At 25.2% G+C, this 21938-nt stretch overlaps 3 protein-coding genes across 4 annotated transcripts; 2 read left to right on the top strand and 1 right to left on the bottom strand.

The window, feature by feature from the left end:
• Window positions 1-629: 629 nt before the first annotated feature.
• Window positions 630-12069, top strand: LOC112602703. The gene is made up of 14 exons (XM_025350918.1): window positions 630-1195; window positions 1300-1417; window positions 6027-6289; window positions 6622-6873; window positions 6990-7142; window positions 7222-7347; window positions 8860-9088; window positions 9190-9320; window positions 9754-9996; window positions 10239-10488; window positions 10566-10775; window positions 10841-10988; window positions 11104-11200; window positions 11283-12069. The coding sequence occupies exons 2-14, from the start codon at window positions 1357-1359 to the stop codon at window positions 11802-11804; spliced, it is 2685 nt and encodes an 894-aa protein (XP_025206703.1). The 5' UTR covers window positions 630-1195; window positions 1300-1356; the 3' UTR covers window positions 11805-12069.
• A 1279-nt stretch (window positions 12070-13348) lies between these two features.
• On the top strand, window positions 13349-16611 carry LOC112602497. The gene is made up of 3 exons (XM_025350587.1): window positions 13349-13406; window positions 14729-14953; window positions 16397-16611. Exons 1-3 carry the CDS (start codon window positions 13349-13351, stop codon window positions 16609-16611), a joined length of 498 nt encoding a protein of 165 aa, XP_025206372.1.
• A 785-nt stretch (window positions 16612-17396) lies between these two features.
• Window positions 17397-21900, bottom strand: LOC112602749 (fidgetin-like protein 1). 2 transcript variants are annotated; one of them, XM_025350993.1, is made up of 13 exons: window positions 21497-21900; window positions 21216-21343; window positions 20606-20818; window positions 20482-20539; window positions 20221-20338; window positions 20020-20150; window positions 19727-19889; window positions 19555-19663; window positions 19378-19495; window positions 19186-19300; window positions 17918-18046; window positions 17665-17856; window positions 17397-17604 (listed from the first exon to the last, which is right to left on the bottom strand). In XM_025350993.1, the coding sequence occupies exons 1-13, from the start codon at window positions 21640-21642 to the stop codon at window positions 17470-17472; spliced, it is 1755 nt and encodes a 584-aa protein (XP_025206778.1). In that variant the 5' UTR covers window positions 21643-21900; the 3' UTR covers window positions 17397-17469. The 2 variants fall into 2 exon arrangements, with proteins under 2 accessions (XP_025206778.1, XP_025206779.1); XM_025350994.1 differs by having other exon boundaries at window positions 21216-21338; window positions 21497-21589.
• Between the last annotated feature and the right edge of the window lie 38 nt (window positions 21901-21938).

Raw genomic sequence — 21938 nt, 5'->3', positions numbered from 1 at the left:
TTTTTTTTTTTTTAGCAAAATTGTTGTACAGGTTACAAAAACTCAACAGTATTACATAAATAATTATGTGTAATCTACACGAGTCATGACCCGTACCCGTATAATATATTTTTATTTCTATATTACCCATATTCAGGATTTGAATTGAGAGAGCCAGAAGGATACTTTATATTTAAAAAAATATATTTAAGCGTACCTACCCCTTCTAATTATATATTCTAAATTCTAATGAGTAATGGCTGGTGAATTAGACATTTAAATCTACAGGTACGCGCATTTCTCATTACGCTTAGTATCTCGCTTTGAATTTTTTAAATTCAAGTCCTTATACTCTCATAGCCCTCATATATACGTATACGGTGTGAACAACACGCGAACGTTTGGTCGTCAAAATAGATCCTCGACAAAAGGTCGTAAAACTCGAGTTGCGGCCGGTCTGCAATAAAATAACGCGTGTGATGTATAACGTACGCGCGTTCAGTCGATAAAAGTTTGAGCAGAGGTCCGCGAGGTTGCGCCCCCATTGCGCGAGGGTGAATATACCCCAAGAGGAAAAGTTACGTACACGCATAATACGTGCACATAGGGGTTGGGAATATCCTCTCTGACTGTTCGTCGCGGCGGCATCCATTCATATTATCCTGTAGTCGTGATGTAGCGTTCGCGTGTGCTGTCGATGTGTCCATAATATACGCGTCACTGTACTGCGCGTCGCTTTTTGTTTTTGTTTTTTTATTACTCGTGCAATATAATAAATAATAATTATACCTACTTAAATATATTAATATATAATGTAGGTACTTCAGTAAATCATCCATGTGCTTTATTCACCTCACCACTGATTATATACACATTATAAAAATGTGTATAAAAAATACCCATAAAATTCTATTGAATTGTGTGTGAAACGAGAAGACTAATGTTTTAGTGCAATATTTAGATTTAGACAAATTATAGCTCCGATCCTCGATCGTAGGTTAAGTTTTTATAATAATATTATATGAAATGTTAAATATGCGTAGTATAATCTATTATGCCTATATTGCACTATGAGTAATAATTAATTCATAATAAATTAACAATCATAATGTTTTATTAATTCCGTCGATCTGCGTATGTGATGTACTTTTTTTTCTTACAATAAAGCCGCGGGATAATTGATTATTTGATTTAAAATTTAAATTATTAGTAACTAGTAAGTAGTATTTATAACTTAAACAATTTATCAATTGTTATAAAATATGGGAACAATATAATATTTATTTTATGAATAACAAACATTTTTCTATTGAATTTCAGAACGATGTGTAGTACATTTTTATGAGAAATGTTTGATTAAATTGTGAAAAACAAAATATGATTGATCCCGGAAACACATTTCTCAACACGTTTTATATTACTTCCTGTCTAACCGTCGGTAAGTACAAACCATATTCACTTACATATAATATTTATAAATCATTATACAGACTTATCTGATATTTTTATGGGTGTAGATTTTTTTTTGTATCCAGTGAAGTTATATACATTTAAAAACTTGTAATTAATTTTTGCTACAGGCACTTATAATTACCTTAAAATTAATTAAATTCATATAATATATTCTATGTATAATAAAAATAATTAAAAACGTCGTATTTTATCAATGATAAATCTGTTTTCAAAAATGTAAACAATCATTAGCGCTAAAGTCAGTTGAAAATGAAGTATTTAAACGGTTGCAATAAGCAAACAAAATGAGTAGGCGCACTCTTGAGACAATATTATGTAGAGTACCTACTAACATATTGTATTGTTTATATACCCAGTTACTGTATAATATGTGCATAAGTCAACATTACTCGCTTATATTATATTTATATAAAATGTCTGGGATTTCCATAGTTCTATTACTTGATACTTCTATTCATCTTAATGGAGTTTTACTATACTCAAGATGTTAGGGGAATATGAAGCAATACAATCAATATTTACACTAGGTTCATGTTAAATTGACCTTAGTAGTTATGAAAAAAAACCTAAAACACATTTAACACGCAACATTAGTTTTTGTGAGTTCGTGACCATTATACAATATATATACATTCAGTGTAGGTACCTTAAAAGAATAAAGATGGTATTAAAATTTATTATTTGATTTTTGAAGTAATATATATCGACATCCGTCATCCATCATGTTATAAGTTTAGTACAATAGTACTCTTATATTAAATAATAAGTACAATATAATAAATATAGCACATATAAGTACGTTGCAGGCCGTAAAATATTATCCGTAGGAATATTTATTTATTTAATTTTAAACATTTAAAAAAAAAGAAATAAATATTTTGTCAAACGTAAAAATTGTTAATCTAATAATCTATTTCTTTATTTCTTCTTTAACTTTTATAGTTGTTATTAATTAAAAATTTAAAATAAAGAATGTACATAATATAAGTTCTAATACTAATGATAGGTACACCCTATAAAATATAAATGTACCTATTTATGTATATGTAAAAATAAATATATTCACTTATATGTATATACTCACTTAAGTTATTAATTATTCCATACATTTTATATTTAAGTATGTAAGTACACTTAATTATAATATAAATGTTTCTTTTTTTTGAATTTTAAGTTGAATATAATGTTAATTTTACATACAGTTAGGTTACGAAATTACATTTTTTATAAATTAACTAAAAATATAAGGAAACTCAAACTATAATATTTAATTATTTTTTACTAATGCGTGTTAAAAATATTAACTTATATATAAACACTGTTTATACCTATCTAAGTAGATATAACTGATATAAGAATAAAATATTATAGTTATATTCGGGGTTTACAGTTTTTACTTTTTTCATTGAATAGCCTAATAACATTTCACCAACAACCGTGTTAAAACTTAGTGAAATAACTATTTTATGATTTTTTACATGCATATTTAAAAAATTAAACGTGAAATTAAAACTAAAAAATAATTTTTATTAAATTATACTTTCATGTTCATAATTAAATTATAGTTCCTTTAAGCAATAAAATATTATCTATCAATGTTCATAAAGTGAAACGATTGTATCTATTACCGTCTACCCGTCTGTTTATGTAGGTAGTCACAATGATTTTTATACAATTAAAATTAAAATTAGTCGATATTCATTTATTAGTGTTGAGCTATTTTACGTAGAAATTACGAAATATAAATCTATATTAACATATAATGTCGACATAATTTTGCTAATATTTTCAAATTTTTGAATATTATAAGTGAAATTTAAAATGTTGTAATTTCATTAATTTTTGTTCAATATTTATAATTTATTTTATCAATATATTTGTTGTATTAGATAATTTAGATGAATTTGTTATATTTCTATTTGGCTCTTGTACTACCTAGCCAGTACTTATATTAAAATATAAATTTATTTCCTCTTTACCAATTATCAGTTATCGTCACTCACGATTTATTATTCTTATTTTGAAATACATACATATATTTTGGTAAATCTATTATAATTTATTTCTAAATCCAAAAATACTCTCTTGTAATGATAAGCTTTTAAATACTTAGGTATAATATAAACAGCATAAATACTAATTAGCTGTTTACGACTTTACGGGTGGGTAGCCACAGTGCGTAGCTTATGATCGAATTTAGTATACTTGTATACTCTCATATGTGAAGATAGTTGATAGTTTTAACTTAATTTCTTCATAAAAAAATTGACGCTTTGTTAAAATCTGTCACTAAAATGTACAAACATGGGACTACTCTACTTCTACAAAATATTACTCGATACATTTTTGATGATCGACAGTTATTTAATATTTGAATGACTTAATCACCCCTTTTTAAACTGTAATTTAATATTTCTGTTGTTTCCCGAACATCAACTCTTTCATAGTTGATTTTCTTATATTATACTATCAATTTAAGGTTTATGCACCAACCTATTATGCAGGTGAAATTGAATTATATAACAATACTATTTTAAGGTTTCTTATACAAAAATCAATGTTAAGACTTAACTTAGATAAATATAATAATTGAATAAAATATAAATGTTTATAAAAACTTATCAAATATAATATATTATACAGAGTAGTGAATAATTTATTAATTAATAATGAGTAATGATTACACAATATTAAATATATACACTAGTACTAATTAAATTATGTTACTATATTTCTTATTTATGTACTAATAAACTTATTAGTCAGTATCGTATGCAGCGAGTACTGGAGGTACCTGCACCCCCATGAAGTCTTTTTTTGTAACTTCTATTGACATAGAGACATTATTTGATGTTTTTTTCCAATAGAAAAGAGAGACGTTTGAATTTAAAATTATAAGTAGGAAATATAATTTTTTTTAAATTAAGTCTATAAATAATTTATTTTTATTATAATTTGTTATTTTTTTTTTTTATTAGTTTGTTATTGTAATTAATTTATTATGTCAAAGAATAGTTATTTTAATATTAAAATTTTTTTAACCCGTTTACCTAATTATGTTATAAAGTAAAGAAATATTTTGTTAGGTTTTTAATAATTAAATTTATTAAGTTACTTCATCAAAATTTCCTTTATTCGTAACTATCTCGTTTGTTTAAGGTCAGCTATGGCTTGTTTTATATCATATTATGTTTGATAAAAGTTAAAAGTTATGATCTTGTATTCTTGTTAGTAAATACTAAATATAGTAATAATATTTGAACAAAAAATAAAATATTGATATCATGATACACAGTATGTCCAGAAAGTAAGTTCCGTTGGGCAATATAAACATGTAAATGTGTAAATTTTATTATAAATTTTATTTGAATATAAAATACATGTATTACTCTATTTTTAAACATAGTTACCACCATTATTTAAGCACTTATCATATCGAGGTACTAGTTTTTGTATCCCTTCATCATAGAAAGATGACGCCTGTGATTGTAACCATGCGCTAATAGCCTTTTTCACCTCATCATCTTCGTTGAAGTTCTGGCCACCCATAAATGATTTCATGTGTAAAAAAAGATGAAAATCACTGGGTGCCAAATCTGGACTGTAGGGCGGATGATTAAATTGTTCCCATGCACGACAATGCCCGCCCGCACACAGCAAATGTGACAAAACAACTTCTTGCAGATTTTGCATGGGAACAATTTAATCTATTTAAAATTGACTGTTATTATCATTTTTAATTATCAAATTAGGCTTGTAAAATTATCTCGAGCGGCATGTCTTAAAATTTTAAAAGTTCTCTTATATAATCATAATTTTAATTAAAAAAAAAAAGTAGTAAAATAAGTTGTCTAATAAAATATAAATTAATTATTATTAAAATTTTATAATAAAGTGAAATTTTATTTATCCAATTTTGATATAAGGAATTCAATAATCCTAAAAAAAATGTTTTTTGTTGAAGAAAATATTGTTCATGTACCGCGGAATTGTGGACATTTTGTGAAGAGCAGTGTATTATATTTAAAATAGGTTGAAAATTACTGATTTAAACGTAGTCAAATAACATTTTCGGGAGAGAAGGGATTAAAAAATAATCACTGGATGGGTTTCAGAAATAATAAACATAATACAGGTTCATTAAAATTTTACTTGATTTCCTTAAATATAATAAATCGAAGATATTTTTTTGTAATAATTGAGCATAATTATTTATAATTTGTGTTCGATGTAATTTTAACATATCTTTTACGATCATAAATCATAATACTCATAAATATATTGATATATAATATATTACACATTTAAATTTAGGTGCTAATAACCTAACCTATTTATAAATGTATAAATATTATTTATAACTAGTTAGTTTTATTTTATAAATTGTTTAATTTGCTATACTAGTAAAATATTAATCGTTCATATATCGAGATTAAAGTGATTAAATCACTATTTTTTGAAAATAATCATATTCTTAAAAAATAAATTTATATTATATTATAATAAATATATTGTTACGATTATTAAAATCATATGAACTATATGTATGCTAATTTATTTGTTCTTAATTTTAGCATGTGTAATAGCTCAAGAATGGTTAAACGTAACATCTAACTATACAGCGTTAATGGGTGACCTTAATATCGACTTACTGGAGCCAGGTATTGCTGTGCAGCTATATGAAGCTAAAAATGACAATTACACTTTAATGGGTACAATACCTGTCGACGGGAATCAGCAGAATATTACCATACATTGTGGCGTTATCACCAAAGGTGGACACTATATAATTCAATTAATTTCTAATGACACCACTGAAGATGATGAAATATTTAAAGTAGGTGGACTATATATTATGATGATAAAAATATATTTTAACATATACCTAGCCTAAAATGAATATAGTAGTAAAATTAGAATGATTTGAGCATATTTCTGTTATAACTGTAGCATTAGTATAATAAATATTGTGCTATAAAAAAAATATATTTTACTTCAGATTGTGTTTTAAATTTAAATTTCTTTGCCTTTTTCCTCTTGTCTGACGGTTAAATAAAATTGATACTAGCTGTCTAAACTGTCTAGTTAATAACTAAAAGTTCAATTTTGAACAATGTTGAATGAATAAAATAAAACGTGCGTAATTACAAAATGAATAAATTATTATAGGACAGACAAACGGTTGAACTCGACGTCCGATGGCCCGGGGTTAGTTTATCATTCGAACCAAAACGGATTACTACATACCCAGACTCGTGGCAACAAGTCGTAATCATAATGAAATTCGAAGGGCCTCAATGTGAACCTGCCGTTGGGTCTGCTGTGCCTATGCTGTGGCTCGATTTAATATACTGTGGTCTATCTGCCAATGCGTGCAAGAACGTCTCCAGAGAGTCGTCCCGTGGTTCTATGGAACATTTGGTATGCGTGCATATGTATATTATATGTATAGATTAGCTTAAATAAATAATTTTAATACATATTACGTAAACATATACAATGGATATATATACGAGCATGTTGTTTTTCTGTTGCAGATCGTTCATTCTGAACAAATTCGTGGTTACCCGAGATTTAGGAAAATTTTTTTAAAATGCGATGTTTTTGGTATAGCTGGTTTTTACACGGCGGTATTGAGGCCGCCCAAACGCCAAGCATTCTTCACTCACGTCATGGACGGGCAGTTAGAGGTAAGCATTTTTGTAAAATAATATTTTTACTATAATAATATTTATGTGTTTAATTAACAACATTTTGCTTTAAAATAAGGTTATTCCGAGCAATAAATTTACCTTGAACGTACACGGGAAATCGATATTCCCTTGTGATAACTATGGTGGTGGTGTTCCTGTGATGTTTCAGTACCCGTCGTGTATCTTGCCAACTTCAGACAAAGTAATAAATTTAATCTGTTCTCTAGTGTATACAATTAAAGAAAAGAAGTCATGAATCTATTTTTAGCATACCTAGTTAAAGGCTTTTCTCTTATGCATACAAACTAAATAAATTATATAAACAAATTGTAAATATCTACGCTTTTAAAATCATTGAAAATCTTCCAAATCTGTGACATTTTTGATCTAGTATTGTAAACGTATTCAAACTTTTAAATAAAGATTATTTAAAACTGATTGAAACTAATAATTTGTTCATATTGCATTAATGATCGTTTTATTCGTATTATATTTTTTATAAGAATAAATAATATTATATAATATTCTAATTAAAAAAAAAAAAACTCTACCCTATAATTTTTTCCCTATGAACAATGCACATCGATATAAACATAGATATTTCACAATACAAACAAGAAAATACAAGCCCAATTATCTATATACATTTTTTTTTTGCAATACAATACAAAAATGTCATTATTACAAAATACAAACACATTGTACAGTCGCATCCAAAACAAAAATCAGCGTTGGGATAGCAGTAGTAACAGAAAATTTAACGACTACTTTCCTTTAGAATGCTCTATCTACACAGCCAAAGTTCTAACTATAAATAAAGCAGTAAAATACACAAATAAAAACAAAAAAATAACCTATAACAATTATTAAACACTAAGTGATTCTCTCAGCAGCCTCATAGACATCAACAACTCAATCCATAATCTGACATATCCAAACTAATTCAAGAAAAAACCTATAAAGTATGTCAAAAAGAAATAGAGATATCCTATCTTTGGATATCCGGACACAATGGAATATATATACGGCAACAAAGTAGCAGATAAAAATACATTTAGAGCCGTTTCCTCCACCGACACCCTAACCCTAAACCTAATATCCTACGCTGACATAAAGAAACACATCCATATGATTCTATATCTCAAATGGCAAAACCACTGGATAAAACAAAACACTAAATTAAATACCATGAAAAACAATATCCATGTATGGTAAAACCCAGGCCTCAGCAGGAAAGACGAAACCATAATAAACTGCCTCCGAATAAGGCATACATTTATAACACTAACATACAACTACTTCATTTCCCGAAACGATCCCCTTATTATGTGAATTATGTGGAGCAGACAACATAGCCAAATACATAATAACGGAATGCCTCAAATTCAAAAATTCATGAGCTAACCACCACGTTATATACCTTATATTTTAGGAGAAGCCTTTTAACTCGACCTCCAATTTAATACCAGCATCATCAACTTTTGAAAGGAAATTAAATTAATAACCTAATATGAGCGTAAATTTATTCTAACTTTAATTTAAATATAAATACAATATCAACTAATATCTAATGGCTTATAGTAACTCATTAAATTATATTTAAAAAAACTTTATTATCTAAAAATTGATAATTTTTGTTTAAATATTTTCATATTTGATTTTTTAAATGTTCATACATCCGTATTAAAATATTCAAATTTATTTGAATTTCTAGATCAGATTGTTCGGTCGACAACGCGAAGATGTGTCTACACTGTTACCGCCAACCAAATTGCATTACGTATCCGAGCATCGAATAGTTAAAGGACGCCATAGCGTGTACTTCGATTGCGATTTATTCTCGGAAAAATATATTGAATATTGTTTCGTCTATGTTAATCAAGCTATAAACAGAGCATATACAAACATCAAGACTAACTGTGTACCGACATTACCAATCACTGGTAAACTATCATAATGATTATTAATAATTACACAATAAATTATAGTAATAACATATTGATAAATCGAATAAAATATTTAAACATGTAATCGACTTTCGTAGATGACGATTCCGGACAATGGAGTAAATGGAGTGAATGGTCGCCGTGTTCAACCACGTGTTATGGAGGAACTAGGAATAGATACAGAACTTGTGACTCGCCTCCGCCGAAATATGGCGCCAAATTTTGTCAGGTAGATAGGCCAAAACTGAAAAAATACTTACGTTTATCGTTTATGTTTATGATAAATTGATAAATGACACATTTAAGTTTAATTTTCTATTAAAATTTATATATGCATTGTGATTACCTATATACACTTTTATAATAATGATAATTTTATGAAAAAATAGATATAATAATAAAGTTCTATTAGAATATAATACAAATGTATTATAGTTATAATGCACCTATGCAAATTATGTATATAGATTATTCCATATTATTATATGCAAAATTTACATATAAATTGTAATTTGTAAATGCTTTTGAACTTGTTAAGTTCTACATTTTTATTTCATTTATCTAGATTTATTATGTTGACTCAACTATGAAAATTATTAATATAATCGTATAATGTATACTTTCAAAATAATATAAATTTAAATATTAAATATTGATTATAGGGTTCATCGTTACAAACTGAACCGTGTGGTGAAAAACAAATGTCTGGCAATGAATGTGGTAAAATTGAACAACAAATTCAAAAATACAATAACACTTCAACTACCGGTTTTTTACCTGCACATGTTAGTGATGAACTGGGTGCTGAATGTCGATGTGGATGCGTTATTCACATGTCCAAAGCTACTCGAACATTATCTGCCACGACGAAGGGATGTCCTGGACGATCGTTTTGGTTAATAAAAGTATGATTAATATTGTTCAATGTTTTAAATTTTAATAGCTCGTATAATGTAATTTTTATGATTTTAATAATACCAATAATGTAGAAATGCCATATGAGGCGATTTATAGTTGGTAGTTACCATTATTTCGATATTTTTAGAATTTTTTGCACAATTATTGTTAACTGTATTTTATTTTTTAGCTGTATATTAACTTGTTTTACATTTTTTTTTATTTTAAACTAATAATATATTTTATTTAGGCTGAAGAAAAAACTACAATACAGTTTGATTTCATTCGACTGTTTTTATCATGCCCAAACCAATGGATTAAACTTCGCGATGGCGATTCAACAGCTTCTAATCTTTTAGCACATTTAGAAGGCACTCCAGATTCTATAAATCCAATTATGTCAACTGGATCCTACCTACTAGTGGAATTCTTTTCAAGTATAACTGTACTAACAAATGGTGATTGCTTCGGAGGATTTTTTGCTCAAATAAATCGCATTGGTTTGTTTTAAAATAATGTTTGATGTTATTTTTATATCCAAATGTTATAATATAAAAGTATATATTTGTTTACATAGGAGCCAATAACTGGTCTTTACCAAATTCAAGCCATGTAGAATTCAATAACAACCTTATTTATTTAATATCAGATATCGATTCGTTTTTAGCTACAATTTCAGCAATTTTATTATTTTTGCTGGTTACTTGTATGTGTTTTTCCTTGCAATTTGCTGAACGAAAACACAAATACCATAAAGCTATTAATACAATGGACAAACATTCTAATAGTACGTAAATAAATTATTAAATATTTTTTATTATAATATAATATTATAAAAATGTTTATTTTTAGTGGGTTCAACTTGCAGTATGTTAAACGATAATGAATATATGGCATCAACTACTACTTTACAATCGCATGTACCACCAATTCTAGAAATTTTAGATACTGATAAAAGCCAATACGATGTGGTTGAAGAAGAAACAATTTCTGTGATAGGGTAAATTTTACTATTATTTTTTTTGTATTTTATACTGCTATAATTGAATAATTTTTTCAAAATAATATATTTTTAACAATGGAAAATGATACGTGATCTAACATATTTTGTTTAGAAGTGAAAATGTACAAGAAGATAAGACCACATATTCACCAAAAATAGATCAATGTACACCTTTTGTATCTCAAACGTCGTTGTCTTCAAGGAAAATTGTTCGTATTCATATTATATTTCCTAAATCTATTAAAAATTACAAATATTATATTATTAAAATTGTTGTTGATTTTTATTTAGATTACTCAGTCGACATCCACTTTGAACGGTCGACCAAAAAGCCATAAACAAAATCCGTTGACTAGTAGCACAGATTCGAGCATCCACGGACACGATGTATCGGATTTAGAAATGGATTACTATGACTATAACGTCCAAAACACAAACAGTGTACCTGGATCGTATATAGGAATGGACCCGGCTTATTGTTTATGGATACCTCCTTTATCAGACCAAAGTCCCGGGGATCACCATGAAAATATGGAAATGTCCATTTTGGATATAAAAAATGACAAGTGCAAAAAGAATTGCGAAATTAGCAGCAAGTACAATAATAGGTTGTCTGCTGATAGTGAATCCACGCTAGTTAGCGAAGATTGTGTTTCATTAAAAACGCTAAAATCATCACCAAAAGCGTATTTTACTAAAAATAAACAAAAGGCTGAGTATATAAATGATTCGAGTATCAAGTTTGTTGATGAAGATGACGGAGTTGATACAAAAGACGTTTATGTAGATAATAAAGCAGCTTATACACATTAAATTTCGTTTATAAAAACCTTTGAAGTTGAATTATACACAACTATATGTATATTGTACTTAAATTAAGTTATTTAATAATTGAATTTTGAAAATATATCTTTCACTATATATTGTAATATTGATTTTAGAAGAACTACCTAGTTGTTTTATGTAGTAATAATACTTTTTTTTTTACAATGAATAGAGCAATACATTATTGTATTAGTGTTAAAAATGTTTAAATGTATACAGTATTATTGTAAAGTTGAAAAGGAGCAAATATTTTATGAAGACTTTTTTAAACTATTTTTTATATTAGTTAATACTATTTTGAAAAATCGTTTAATTTTTAATGATATGATATGTAATTTTGACTGATTAAAAAACATTTTAAAAGCAACAAAAGCCGTTATATTTATAATAATTAGATATTTTTAATTTTTAAAACAATAGATGAAATAAATAATTATATTTTTGATATTTATAGTAACCATTCAGTAAAAAACGAAGTTAATACATTTATCTAGATGTACTTTGTAGTGGTGTCAATGTGGAAACTGCAAGTTTTAATTTCTTTAATTTATACCAGAGTATGATAATAATTTGCATTTGGTTTTTTATTTCAGCAGTTGAATGCAGAGATATTAATGTAAGTTTCAAATGGTAAAATAAAATTTTAAGTACCTATGCATATCAGTGTTACTATTTCTGTTTTTACTTTTTTTCCCGAATAAACCTATAGTTCTTATAATGTCATAAGTTTTAGCGTTTACTGTTTCACTGCAATAGCAATAATGCTGATTTCGTTGTACCTATTCTTAATTTCAAAATTATTATAAACGCACTTAAACTTTTGTACTATCTTGAATAAGTATTGTTGCTGTTTGTATGATTATAATTAGTTGTTATTAGAGTATAATTATTACTTATATTTTTCATATTTATATATTTTATATTATTATAAAATATTATTATTGTTAATTATTTACTGTAGCTTTTACTATCATAGTGATGTGTCATGTGTGTAGTGTTAAAAAATCAATATTATATAACAGTATGAATAGGTAGGTACACCATAAATAACTCAATATTTAAAAAATTTGTTGAGTATAGTAAATTAGTAAATTATTACAATAGATATATATATTTTATTTAATGTTCCATCATGGCATCATGTTCTATTTTATTTCACAAAAATAATTTTGTTGAAAATTGCAAAGTATTTTTAAACAATTTTCATAAGAATAAATTATAGAGCTAATGAACTACAATTTGAGTGTAATAAACTAATGACTAATGATTAACGATTTATTTTGTTTAAAGATAAATAATTATACATTTCTGACAGCATTAAACATATATTTATATATATAGTCACCTGATTAATTCAGTAAATCTATGGCAATTACTATTTGAATATTGTTTCGTTGCTGCACTGCAGTTACTCTGATGTTAAGGCTCATCTTTGTTCTATAATATTTTTTGTTTCTAAATCTGTAAGTACATCTTATCTTACATCTGATGTATGGATCATTTAATTAGAAACGCATTCAAATTTATTCACGATGGATAGAAAAATAATTGATTCAATGTTTTATGGAAATGTAAATTACCATCATGAAGGTACATAATGAGTAATGATTTATATATACCTAATATAGAACGTATGCTCGTATATGTTTTTATCGTTTATTCATTTTTTTTTTTTTTCAATAAATTTTATTTAGAGATTAAGAATTATTAATTTATTAGGTATAGGATATAGACTAAACCTAGTAAAAGATAGGCACATACATAGTAGAAAATCTAGTTTATATATAATAACGGTCGTCGATCAATAATAATACTTTTTTAATAAGCAATAATTTATCAATAATTAATAAATAATATAAAACAAAACGTGTATTTAATCATTTGAAAAAAAAAAGATTACAAATGTTAAAAAAGTATAATAAATTTAATTAAATTATAATTATTAGTTTTAAATTTCGGCTATCTTCTATTCTTCTGATAATATAAAAAAAATAAATATATTATATTATGTTATAATAAATAAAAAACATATTTTATTTACATAATCTTAAGCGATAGCCCTAAACCTAGTACTTATATATAATTTGATTAAATTGATAGGTAATACACTTTTGGCGTTTATATTCAAACATTATTTTTATTAATTTATTTTTTTAAAACATAGAAATTATTAACTCACTGTTGTTTTTAAATTTTAATAATAAATAAATACGAATTTATGTAAATTGGAAATAAAATATAATTTACTGTAGTATCACATGCCTGTATATTGTGATGACAGTGTCGTGTTCAGGGGAAGAATTTTTAAGGACTAAATGGGGAATATATTTTTAATAATAGATACACTAAGTACACTAAGTAGTACTTGATGATTAATTTCTTTAATTATATATTACTAAACAATAAAACAAAATTCCTAAAGAAAAATTACAAATTTTCTTCATTTTGTTTTTAAAATATTTTGTGACTAAACAATAGACATTAATTGTTAAAGATTTTATAGTGGCGATAAAATTAAAGGATTTTTTTTTCTGAAATAAGTGAAAATAGAGACAATGGACTTTTGATGAATTATTATGAAAATAGCCTATACTGTAGTTAGTGCTATGTTTAGCAGTAAACAAGTAAAAATAAAAAAGGTTACAAAAGGTAGCTAAATATAATCTACCTTTGGACGATAAATTATCCAACACGACACTGCGTGTAGATGTTTACAATCTCCGAAATTTTCCTTTTTTTTTTCTAGTAGTATTTTAAAATTTAAATAGGAATAATTAATTAAGTATATGTCTATTTAGATATAAATGTTTAAAATATAAACTGCTGTGGCCACTGGCCCATTCTAAATTTTATTTTTTATGTGAATGGATTGAGTTATATTTGTATATTTTAATATTTATATTGTAATTCAGGTTCGTTCGAGGTACATACAATAAAAAAAAATAGCATTAATGTTCCAGATTGTTGTGGCTTTAATATGAATATTGGCACTAACATAGGACCTATGAACAAAAGGCAGCCTACAGATAAATACAGTTTATTAAAGCTATTAAAAAAAGATAACATTAAGTGTTTAAAATCATGGTATATTAAAAAAAAAAAGACTTTATTATCTTCTGAATTATTAAACATTCATGGTAAGTAAACCATGATATATTTTTTTCGAGAATCTGTATTAAAACAAGAAATGTTAGGTACCTATTATCTACATTTTTAACTATAAAATAATTTGTCAATTTTTGAAATTTCCATGCATTTTAAACTTAAAACATTTAAAAAAAATTGTGCCTACGTATTTTGATGTTTTTAAATAGTTACGAAAGCAAATTTATAAGGGATCAGCTTGTATACCAATGCAATTTAATCAATTTAAATCATTTTTTCATAATAGGAACAGGGATATTATTCATTATTGCCAATTTATAATATTTTTTTATATGCTTGCGAAGATAAGAATAGAAGAAATTAATAACAATTAAAACGCACATTGTATGAGTTATAGCAGGGCCGCAGAGGTCAACAAGTTTTTACTTTTCGAGTTCAGAAGATTAATATTATAAATAAATGAGGTTTTGATAAAAAAATAAATTTATATCTAATTTTAATGATAAATTAATAACATAATTTACTTGAGATATTTTGACGGCCCAGTTTTCTGCCTTCCGTAGTCTGTCAGTTGTCGACTGTTGCGATTGTACGAACAGAAAAGATAAAATGTATAAATAATTTATTTATAAGCTTAATAATTTAACTAGGTACTTTTAAAATTGAAATTCTAATTTCAAGATATGGTGATTTTAGATTTTAATATTTAAAAAATTAAGCAAGTGGATATTGCTTTGTAGTACATAATAGGTGTCAAGTGGAACTTGTCAATGAGTAAATTACTTTAATGGATTTTGCTAAAATTAAATTCGATTATGGGCTATCATTGTGTACAATGATTCTGATCGAAGACTATTTAAATGTTGGTAACCATGGTAAAAAATAATTATTTTAATAATAATAATATTGGATTTGTGTAAAAATCCTAGTTTTACCTTAATTTTTTGTTTGTTTTTCTCAATAATAAAAAAAGTACTGGATATTTTTAATTTTATCCTTTTTAAAATTCAAACTTGGCTTAATACAAAACTTTTCTTTTAAATGATATTTACTGTTTTTAATACATTATGAAGTATCTAATATCTATAAGCTATAGTCTATACTTAGTAATATATCCACTTATCATTATAGAATGGACAATGATAAATTTAAATAGATTTAATATTAATCCTTTGCCATGATTGTACAAGCATGAAGGTTAACAAAATTGATTTAATATTTTAATGTGTTTTATGTAAATGTAGGTATTTAAACTGATTAAATTAAAAGTAGGTACCTACCTAAATGTTGTATATTATAAATTATAATATTATTTCTTAGTCCTAGTTAATATCATTATTCATTACTAACATTATATACTTTTAGTCCAAAATTAAAATATAATATATTAATTAATAATTTTATATTTGCACATATAAAATTGTTAGATTAATAAAGTTCATATTTTAAAATTATTTATTTATGTAATCATTTAGGTAATCTGTGTGATCAAAAAAACACCACAATTTCTGGAAAAATACATAATGCAGGTTTTATTAAAAAAATAATTAAAAAAAACTTAATCAAAACTACAAATGGCAAGTACCGTTTAATTTCACCACCAGCTAAACCAAAAACTAAAATAAATAAAAAGTTTTACACATTTTGGATGATAACTGGAGGATTTCCTCAGAAATTTAATGAATTGTAAGAACTTCAATAAATTCATCTTAATTAAATATTATGTTATTATAATTTATTAATTTTGTATATTTTAATAATAACACACTAAATAGATTATATTATGTAATACAATTTTATAGATTATAAATCAGTGTAAAAATTACAAGTACTTAAAATAATTGAAAAGTAAAGTAGTTACTAACATCATTTTTAATTTATTTACACAAGTGCAATGTATACTTAATTTATCATAATAAAGTTTAATTTTGCTACATATAGTCATATAGATTAAGATAAAATTTATCTAGGTTGGTAATGGTAAGAGAAGTATTTATTTGAGTGTTTAGATTTTAGTTTAAAGCAACTCTTGAACTATATAAATCAGAATAAAGGTTAGTTAAATTTTGCTTAAATAATAAAATAAAATATTAGCTCATATAATATTAATTAGAGGTACTTAAGCAAAAAATTATTTAGATAAATATATAATTATTGAACCAAAATGTCACATATAATTATTCATTAATTAATCTCTAATCACTTTTTCAATCACTCCAAGACTTCAGTCACATAACGTGTCTTGGATCTTTTTAACATACCTACCCTTTAATATTAGATTATTTATTATTCAATATATTTTTTCTTCTTTTTTAACCATTCTTTATTATTTAAATATGTATATTTGAATGATCAATTAATGATATCCTACCTATATATATATACATAACACCTTCATTGCTATTTATTTTTAATATTTACCTTTGTAAAAACCATAAATAATATTATTAAAAAATACAAGTTTAAAATTTCATAAAAAAAAAAAATAAATATATTTATTGATAATTGAAATATTTTATAATTAATTTATCTACATTTAACAATCTGTCTAGACACTACACCCAGTATCACTACACCCAAATTTTTCATTCCATGTTACATAGTGACTTAAATCTTCAGAAGATACACTAGGCATGACAATATTTAATGCAGACAGAAAATCTTGTAAATTAATTGGACGCACCTATATTATACATAAGTATTACATAGTCTGAGTTTTAAAATAAGATTTAGATAAACTTACTTGATCAGCTTCAATTTTGTTTATCATATCAAAAGTCATTGATCTGATAGGTCCAAGAGATGCTTCTTGGCACAGACTTTTCATATCTGCACCAGAATAACCATTACTTAAAGAAGCAATTTTTTCTAAATCATCATCAGATAAAACATGGTTTTCTGAATCTACTAACTTTTTAATCATATCTTTTCTAGCCTATAATCAAAATAAACGTAATTAAAATATTATTATTTTGATTAACATTAGTATCAATTACTTGTAGATCAGGCAATCGAATATAAAGTTTTTTTACAAGTCTTCTTCTAGCAGCTTCATCTAATTCTTGGGGTCTATTTGTTGCACCAATTATTAATATTCTATCATCATCACTTGTACCAGCTCCATCCTATAATATTTTAACGTTTAAATACTGAGATAAAAGTAAAAATTAAATTATGTACTTGCATATTATTAAATTATATAATAGAGTAAAATGAATAGTATTAACATACTATACAAAATAAATTATGAGCAACTATTGATATGGGCTGTCTGTTAATATAATAATGAACATATATGTGTTTGTATGTGTATGTTATTCATGTGCAAATACTCTCATCAATATATTACCTAACTTATCAATCTTCTCGCATAATTTTATTATTTTTGATTTGATCGACACAAAATATTCATATTACAAAATTATTTAATTCATATTATGTAACCTTATGCATTTTTCAATTTATGATTATTGTTAGTATATTTTGTTTTATATATTGCAAATAAAAACTTAAAATGTTTTATTTTTTTTTTTTGGAAAAAAATAGAATCTATAAATATTTACTGTAAGATTTGGGATAACATATGAATGACAGAGAAAAATTAACTTAAGAATAAACTTCTTAAAAGAATTCCTACTTGTATTTTTAAGGTAACAAGGAGGAATTTTTTGGCAATATGAATGAGGATAATATTTTACTAAATATGTTTAAATAATTCCTCAGATATTTGTAAAAATTTTTACTGAGAAATATAGCAAGATCATAAACTGAGAGTATGTTTGGGTCCCTACCGACAGTTTTGTTAGAGGTATATGTAGAGTAGCGTTAGTATGTGGCGAAGGATTTTAGATAAATAGTTTAAATTTTAATAATGTTTGAAATCTTGGTATCATCCGTGTTTAATTTAGTAAAACCACTTAGTTTTAATTATGGATTTGTTAATTATGGATTTGTTAATTATTAATTATTAGTTTAGTGCAGTGCTTCTCAAACTTATTGTTTTAGGCCCCCCCAAATTTAATGTGAAACTATTAAGGCTCCCTTAATCAAAGTCATTAATTATTTTTTTTTAATTATAAATTAAAATGACATAATAACTAAATAATCAAAAATATTTAAAAAAAAAAAATAAAAATTTCACGACCCACCAGTCAAGCTAAGGCTTCTAGGCAGCCGTGGCCTCCAATTTGAGAAGCACTGATTTAGTGTATAAGTTAGTTTTTGTACATATAATTAGATAAAAAATAAAAAATAATGTTCATACTAGTTGGATAAGAAACTCAGTTTTAATTTTTCTAGAACTATCATGTTCTTGTTCGTTTCTTTGACATAATAATGAATCAATTTCATCAATAAAAATGACTGCTGGCTGATGACATCTATTTATAATAAAATTATAATTTTTTTATTGTTTTATTTATGAGATTAATAAAAAAAAAAATGACAATAATAATACCTTGCTACTGCAAATAAAGCTCTTACAGATTTCTCTCCTTCCCCAATCCATTTAGATGTAATAGTTGATGCACTTATACTGAAAAATGTTGAGTTGGATTGAGAAGCAATACATTTACCTAAAGTATACATGTCACATTTTTAAAAATATTTTAGTAGATTATGATTATTACATTACCAATTAAAGTTTTTCCAGTGCCAGGTGGACCAAAAAGTAATATACCTTTAGGTGGTCTTCGAATTCCCTTGAATATATCTGGTCTTAAAAGAGGCCAAATTACAGATTCCTTAAACCAAAATGTATAATTAAACAAAATTAATTAAAATAAATAATATTATGTATGATATACTTGTATAGTATTCTTAGCAAACTGTAATCCAGATATGTCATCCCATGTTATTAGATTTTTACATTCAATTATTTCATTTCTAATCATTTCAACCATTTTAGGATCAATATTTCTTAAATATGGATTTTCATCAATAGTTGATTCATTTCTTATTTCATCTTTTCTGTAGAGATTTAAGAAAAAAGTTGTATTAAATAACATAATATTTTGTTGCATTTTATTCCATACAATATTATTACTTTTCACTGTACAATATGTTCTGTTAAGAATAAATATAAATATAGGTAATTTACTTTTGATTATCAATTGACGGATTTATAAATTTGCTAACAACACTACGGGATTTATTGACACCCAAAGATTTTTTAATAAATGTTTCTGAAGTATTAGAATTAACATTGTTTTGTTTTTTAACTTGAATATGCTAGAAATCAAAAGTTGATTTAAATTTAACTTTTATATGCTTAAGTAGTATTTCTTATAATTTAACTAACCAATTCTGTTTTTGCAGTATGAAAACCATTAAATTGAGATTGATTACTATAGGAAGGTTCTTCACGTTTATTTTTTATGTTTGGCTGTATGTGTGGAGGTGAATCTTCATCATAATTACTAGAATTAAATATATGTTTAAATAAAATGTCAAAGTAAACAATACATACCACATGATTAAATAATTTATTTAGTCATGATAAATTCTAAATAAATGCATGTATACTATGTAGCCAAGTAGGCTTATGAATTTCATAAAATACCTTCTTTTTCTATTATTAATAGGTGTTGTATGATTATCAATCTGAAATGCCTGAGTATCTGAAAAAAATATTACATTTAATAATTCATTTTTATAAAAAATATGATTTGATAAGTGATTATTACTTGATCCATTTTTTAATGAATTTGTTTGAATTATATGATTGCTAGAAATATTTGTGTTTTGAGTAACATAGTTTTTATTTGGAAAACTCAAGTAAAATTCGTTGCTTGGTTCAATTTTACAGTTATAAAGATCTGGACATTTAATTGATTTTTTAAAATCATTAACAGGTGTTGTTACATCAAACTTGGTCTTCATCTTCCAAGTTTTTACATCTATATAAAAAAATTGATGAAAAAATATTAAGTAGTTTGGAACAAATTCACTTCAGTTATCATGAGGCTTTTTTTCTTTCTTTAAACATCAGATAGAGATATTTTAGTTTTCAAAAACAATTACTTTAACCATCCAAGTATATAATGCAATAATATTATTAAAAAAAAATCATGTATTAACCAAAGTGAATTAATGCTAAATGGTATGTTAATTTGTTGATTTTCATTGATTAAATGAATACGGTTACTTATAATAATACATACATTTATAACTTAGTATGATATATGATATAAAATTTTAAATGTTTATAGATAATTTATTAAGGAATTTTTTTTTTGCAAAAAATTAAAAAAAAAACTAACAAATATTTAATATACAGTTTATTTAAGTACATACTGTTAATTCCTAAGGTCAATTTATCAATAGCGGGTATATAATTATTGACACCTTTTTTATTGTCAATAAGATTTGAGTAAGATTTTAATTCAGATCGCATGTGGCTCCATATCCAATCAGTTTCTTTTCTTAAAAAATAATAATATAATTTAATACATTTATATTATAAATTTAAAGATTAGACTGAATATTATTTGATATCAACACAAAATTTTAATATTTTAAGTTTAACTTACACATTATATATTAAATATGCACATTTCTTATATAAAAGCACTTACAAAGAGTTAGCCAAGGAATATGCTTGGTACAAGCATTTTCTTTTTGAATTAGCCGTTTTTGAATCGTTGTTTAGATCTTCATCAAACTTGCTGTGCAAATAAACATCTCTAAATTTGTTTACCATCTCGCTTACGTCGTCGGACATGACGTTTAAGATCTCGCAACAAGTCTCAACAATAAATAAAAAAATTCTAAGTTCTAATATTTAAGCCCGAAAATATTTTATGTTAACCACAGCAATCGAATATTGGCCAAATGGGTATTTAATAATCAAAATAGTTCTCTTATTTGTTAAATTTTATCATGATTCATGAGCCATTGTTTTTGCAACTTGAAACCATAAATCATAATCACAGACATACAAATCTTTTCTTTCATTATGAGTAGGAAATACTATCATAAATGGTTCTATCTTACTCACAACATTAATTTCTTTTAAGA

Source organism: Melanaphis sacchari, unplaced genomic scaffold, assembly GCF_002803265.2.
Source record: "Melanaphis sacchari strain LSU unplaced genomic scaffold, SCAv2.0 Contig8_pilon_pilon, whole genome shotgun sequence".
In the NCBI taxonomy this organism is placed as follows: Eukaryota; Metazoa; Arthropoda; class Insecta; order Hemiptera; family Aphididae; genus Melanaphis; species Melanaphis sacchari.
The sequence above is the reverse complement of the archived record's forward strand: the minus strand, read 5'-3'. Positions and strand labels throughout refer to the sequence as shown.

Bases quoted from the DNA above. Each gene is read 5' to 3' on its own strand.
- LOC112602703 (XM_025350918.1), top strand. From the start codon at position 1,357: ATGATTGATCCCGGAAACACATTTCTCAACACGTTTTATATTACTTCC. The intron at 9,997-10,238 runs GTATGATTAATA...TATTTTATTTAG, and splicing joins GATCGTTTTGGTTAATAAAA to GCTGAAGAAAAAACTACAAT. The intron at 11,201-11,282 runs GTTCGTATTCAT...ATTTTTATTTAG, and splicing joins CGTTGTCTTCAAGGAAAATT to ATTACTCAGTCGACATCCAC.
- LOC112602749 (XM_025350993.1), bottom strand. From the start codon at position 21,642: ATGTCCGACGACGTAAGCGAGATGGTAAACAAATTTAGAGATGTTTAT. The intron at 20,339-20,481 runs GTATTTTATGAA...ATTTAATTCTAG, and splicing joins ATTAATAATAGAAAAAGAAG to TAATTATGATGAAGATTCAC. The intron at 19,664-19,726 runs GTATATCATACA...TTTTGGTTTAAG, and splicing joins TTGCTAAGAATACTATACAA to GAATCTGTAATTTGGCCTCT.
- LOC112602497 (XM_025350587.1), top strand. From the start codon at position 13,349: ATGGATAGAAAAATAATTGATTCAATGTTTTATGGAAATGTAAATTAC. The intron at 13,407-14,728 runs GTACATAATGAG...ATTGTAATTCAG, and splicing joins TGTAAATTACCATCATGAAG to GTTCGTTCGAGGTACATACA. The intron at 14,954-16,396 runs GTAAGTAAACCA...GTAATCATTTAG, and splicing joins TGAATTATTAAACATTCATG to GTAATCTGTGTGATCAAAAA.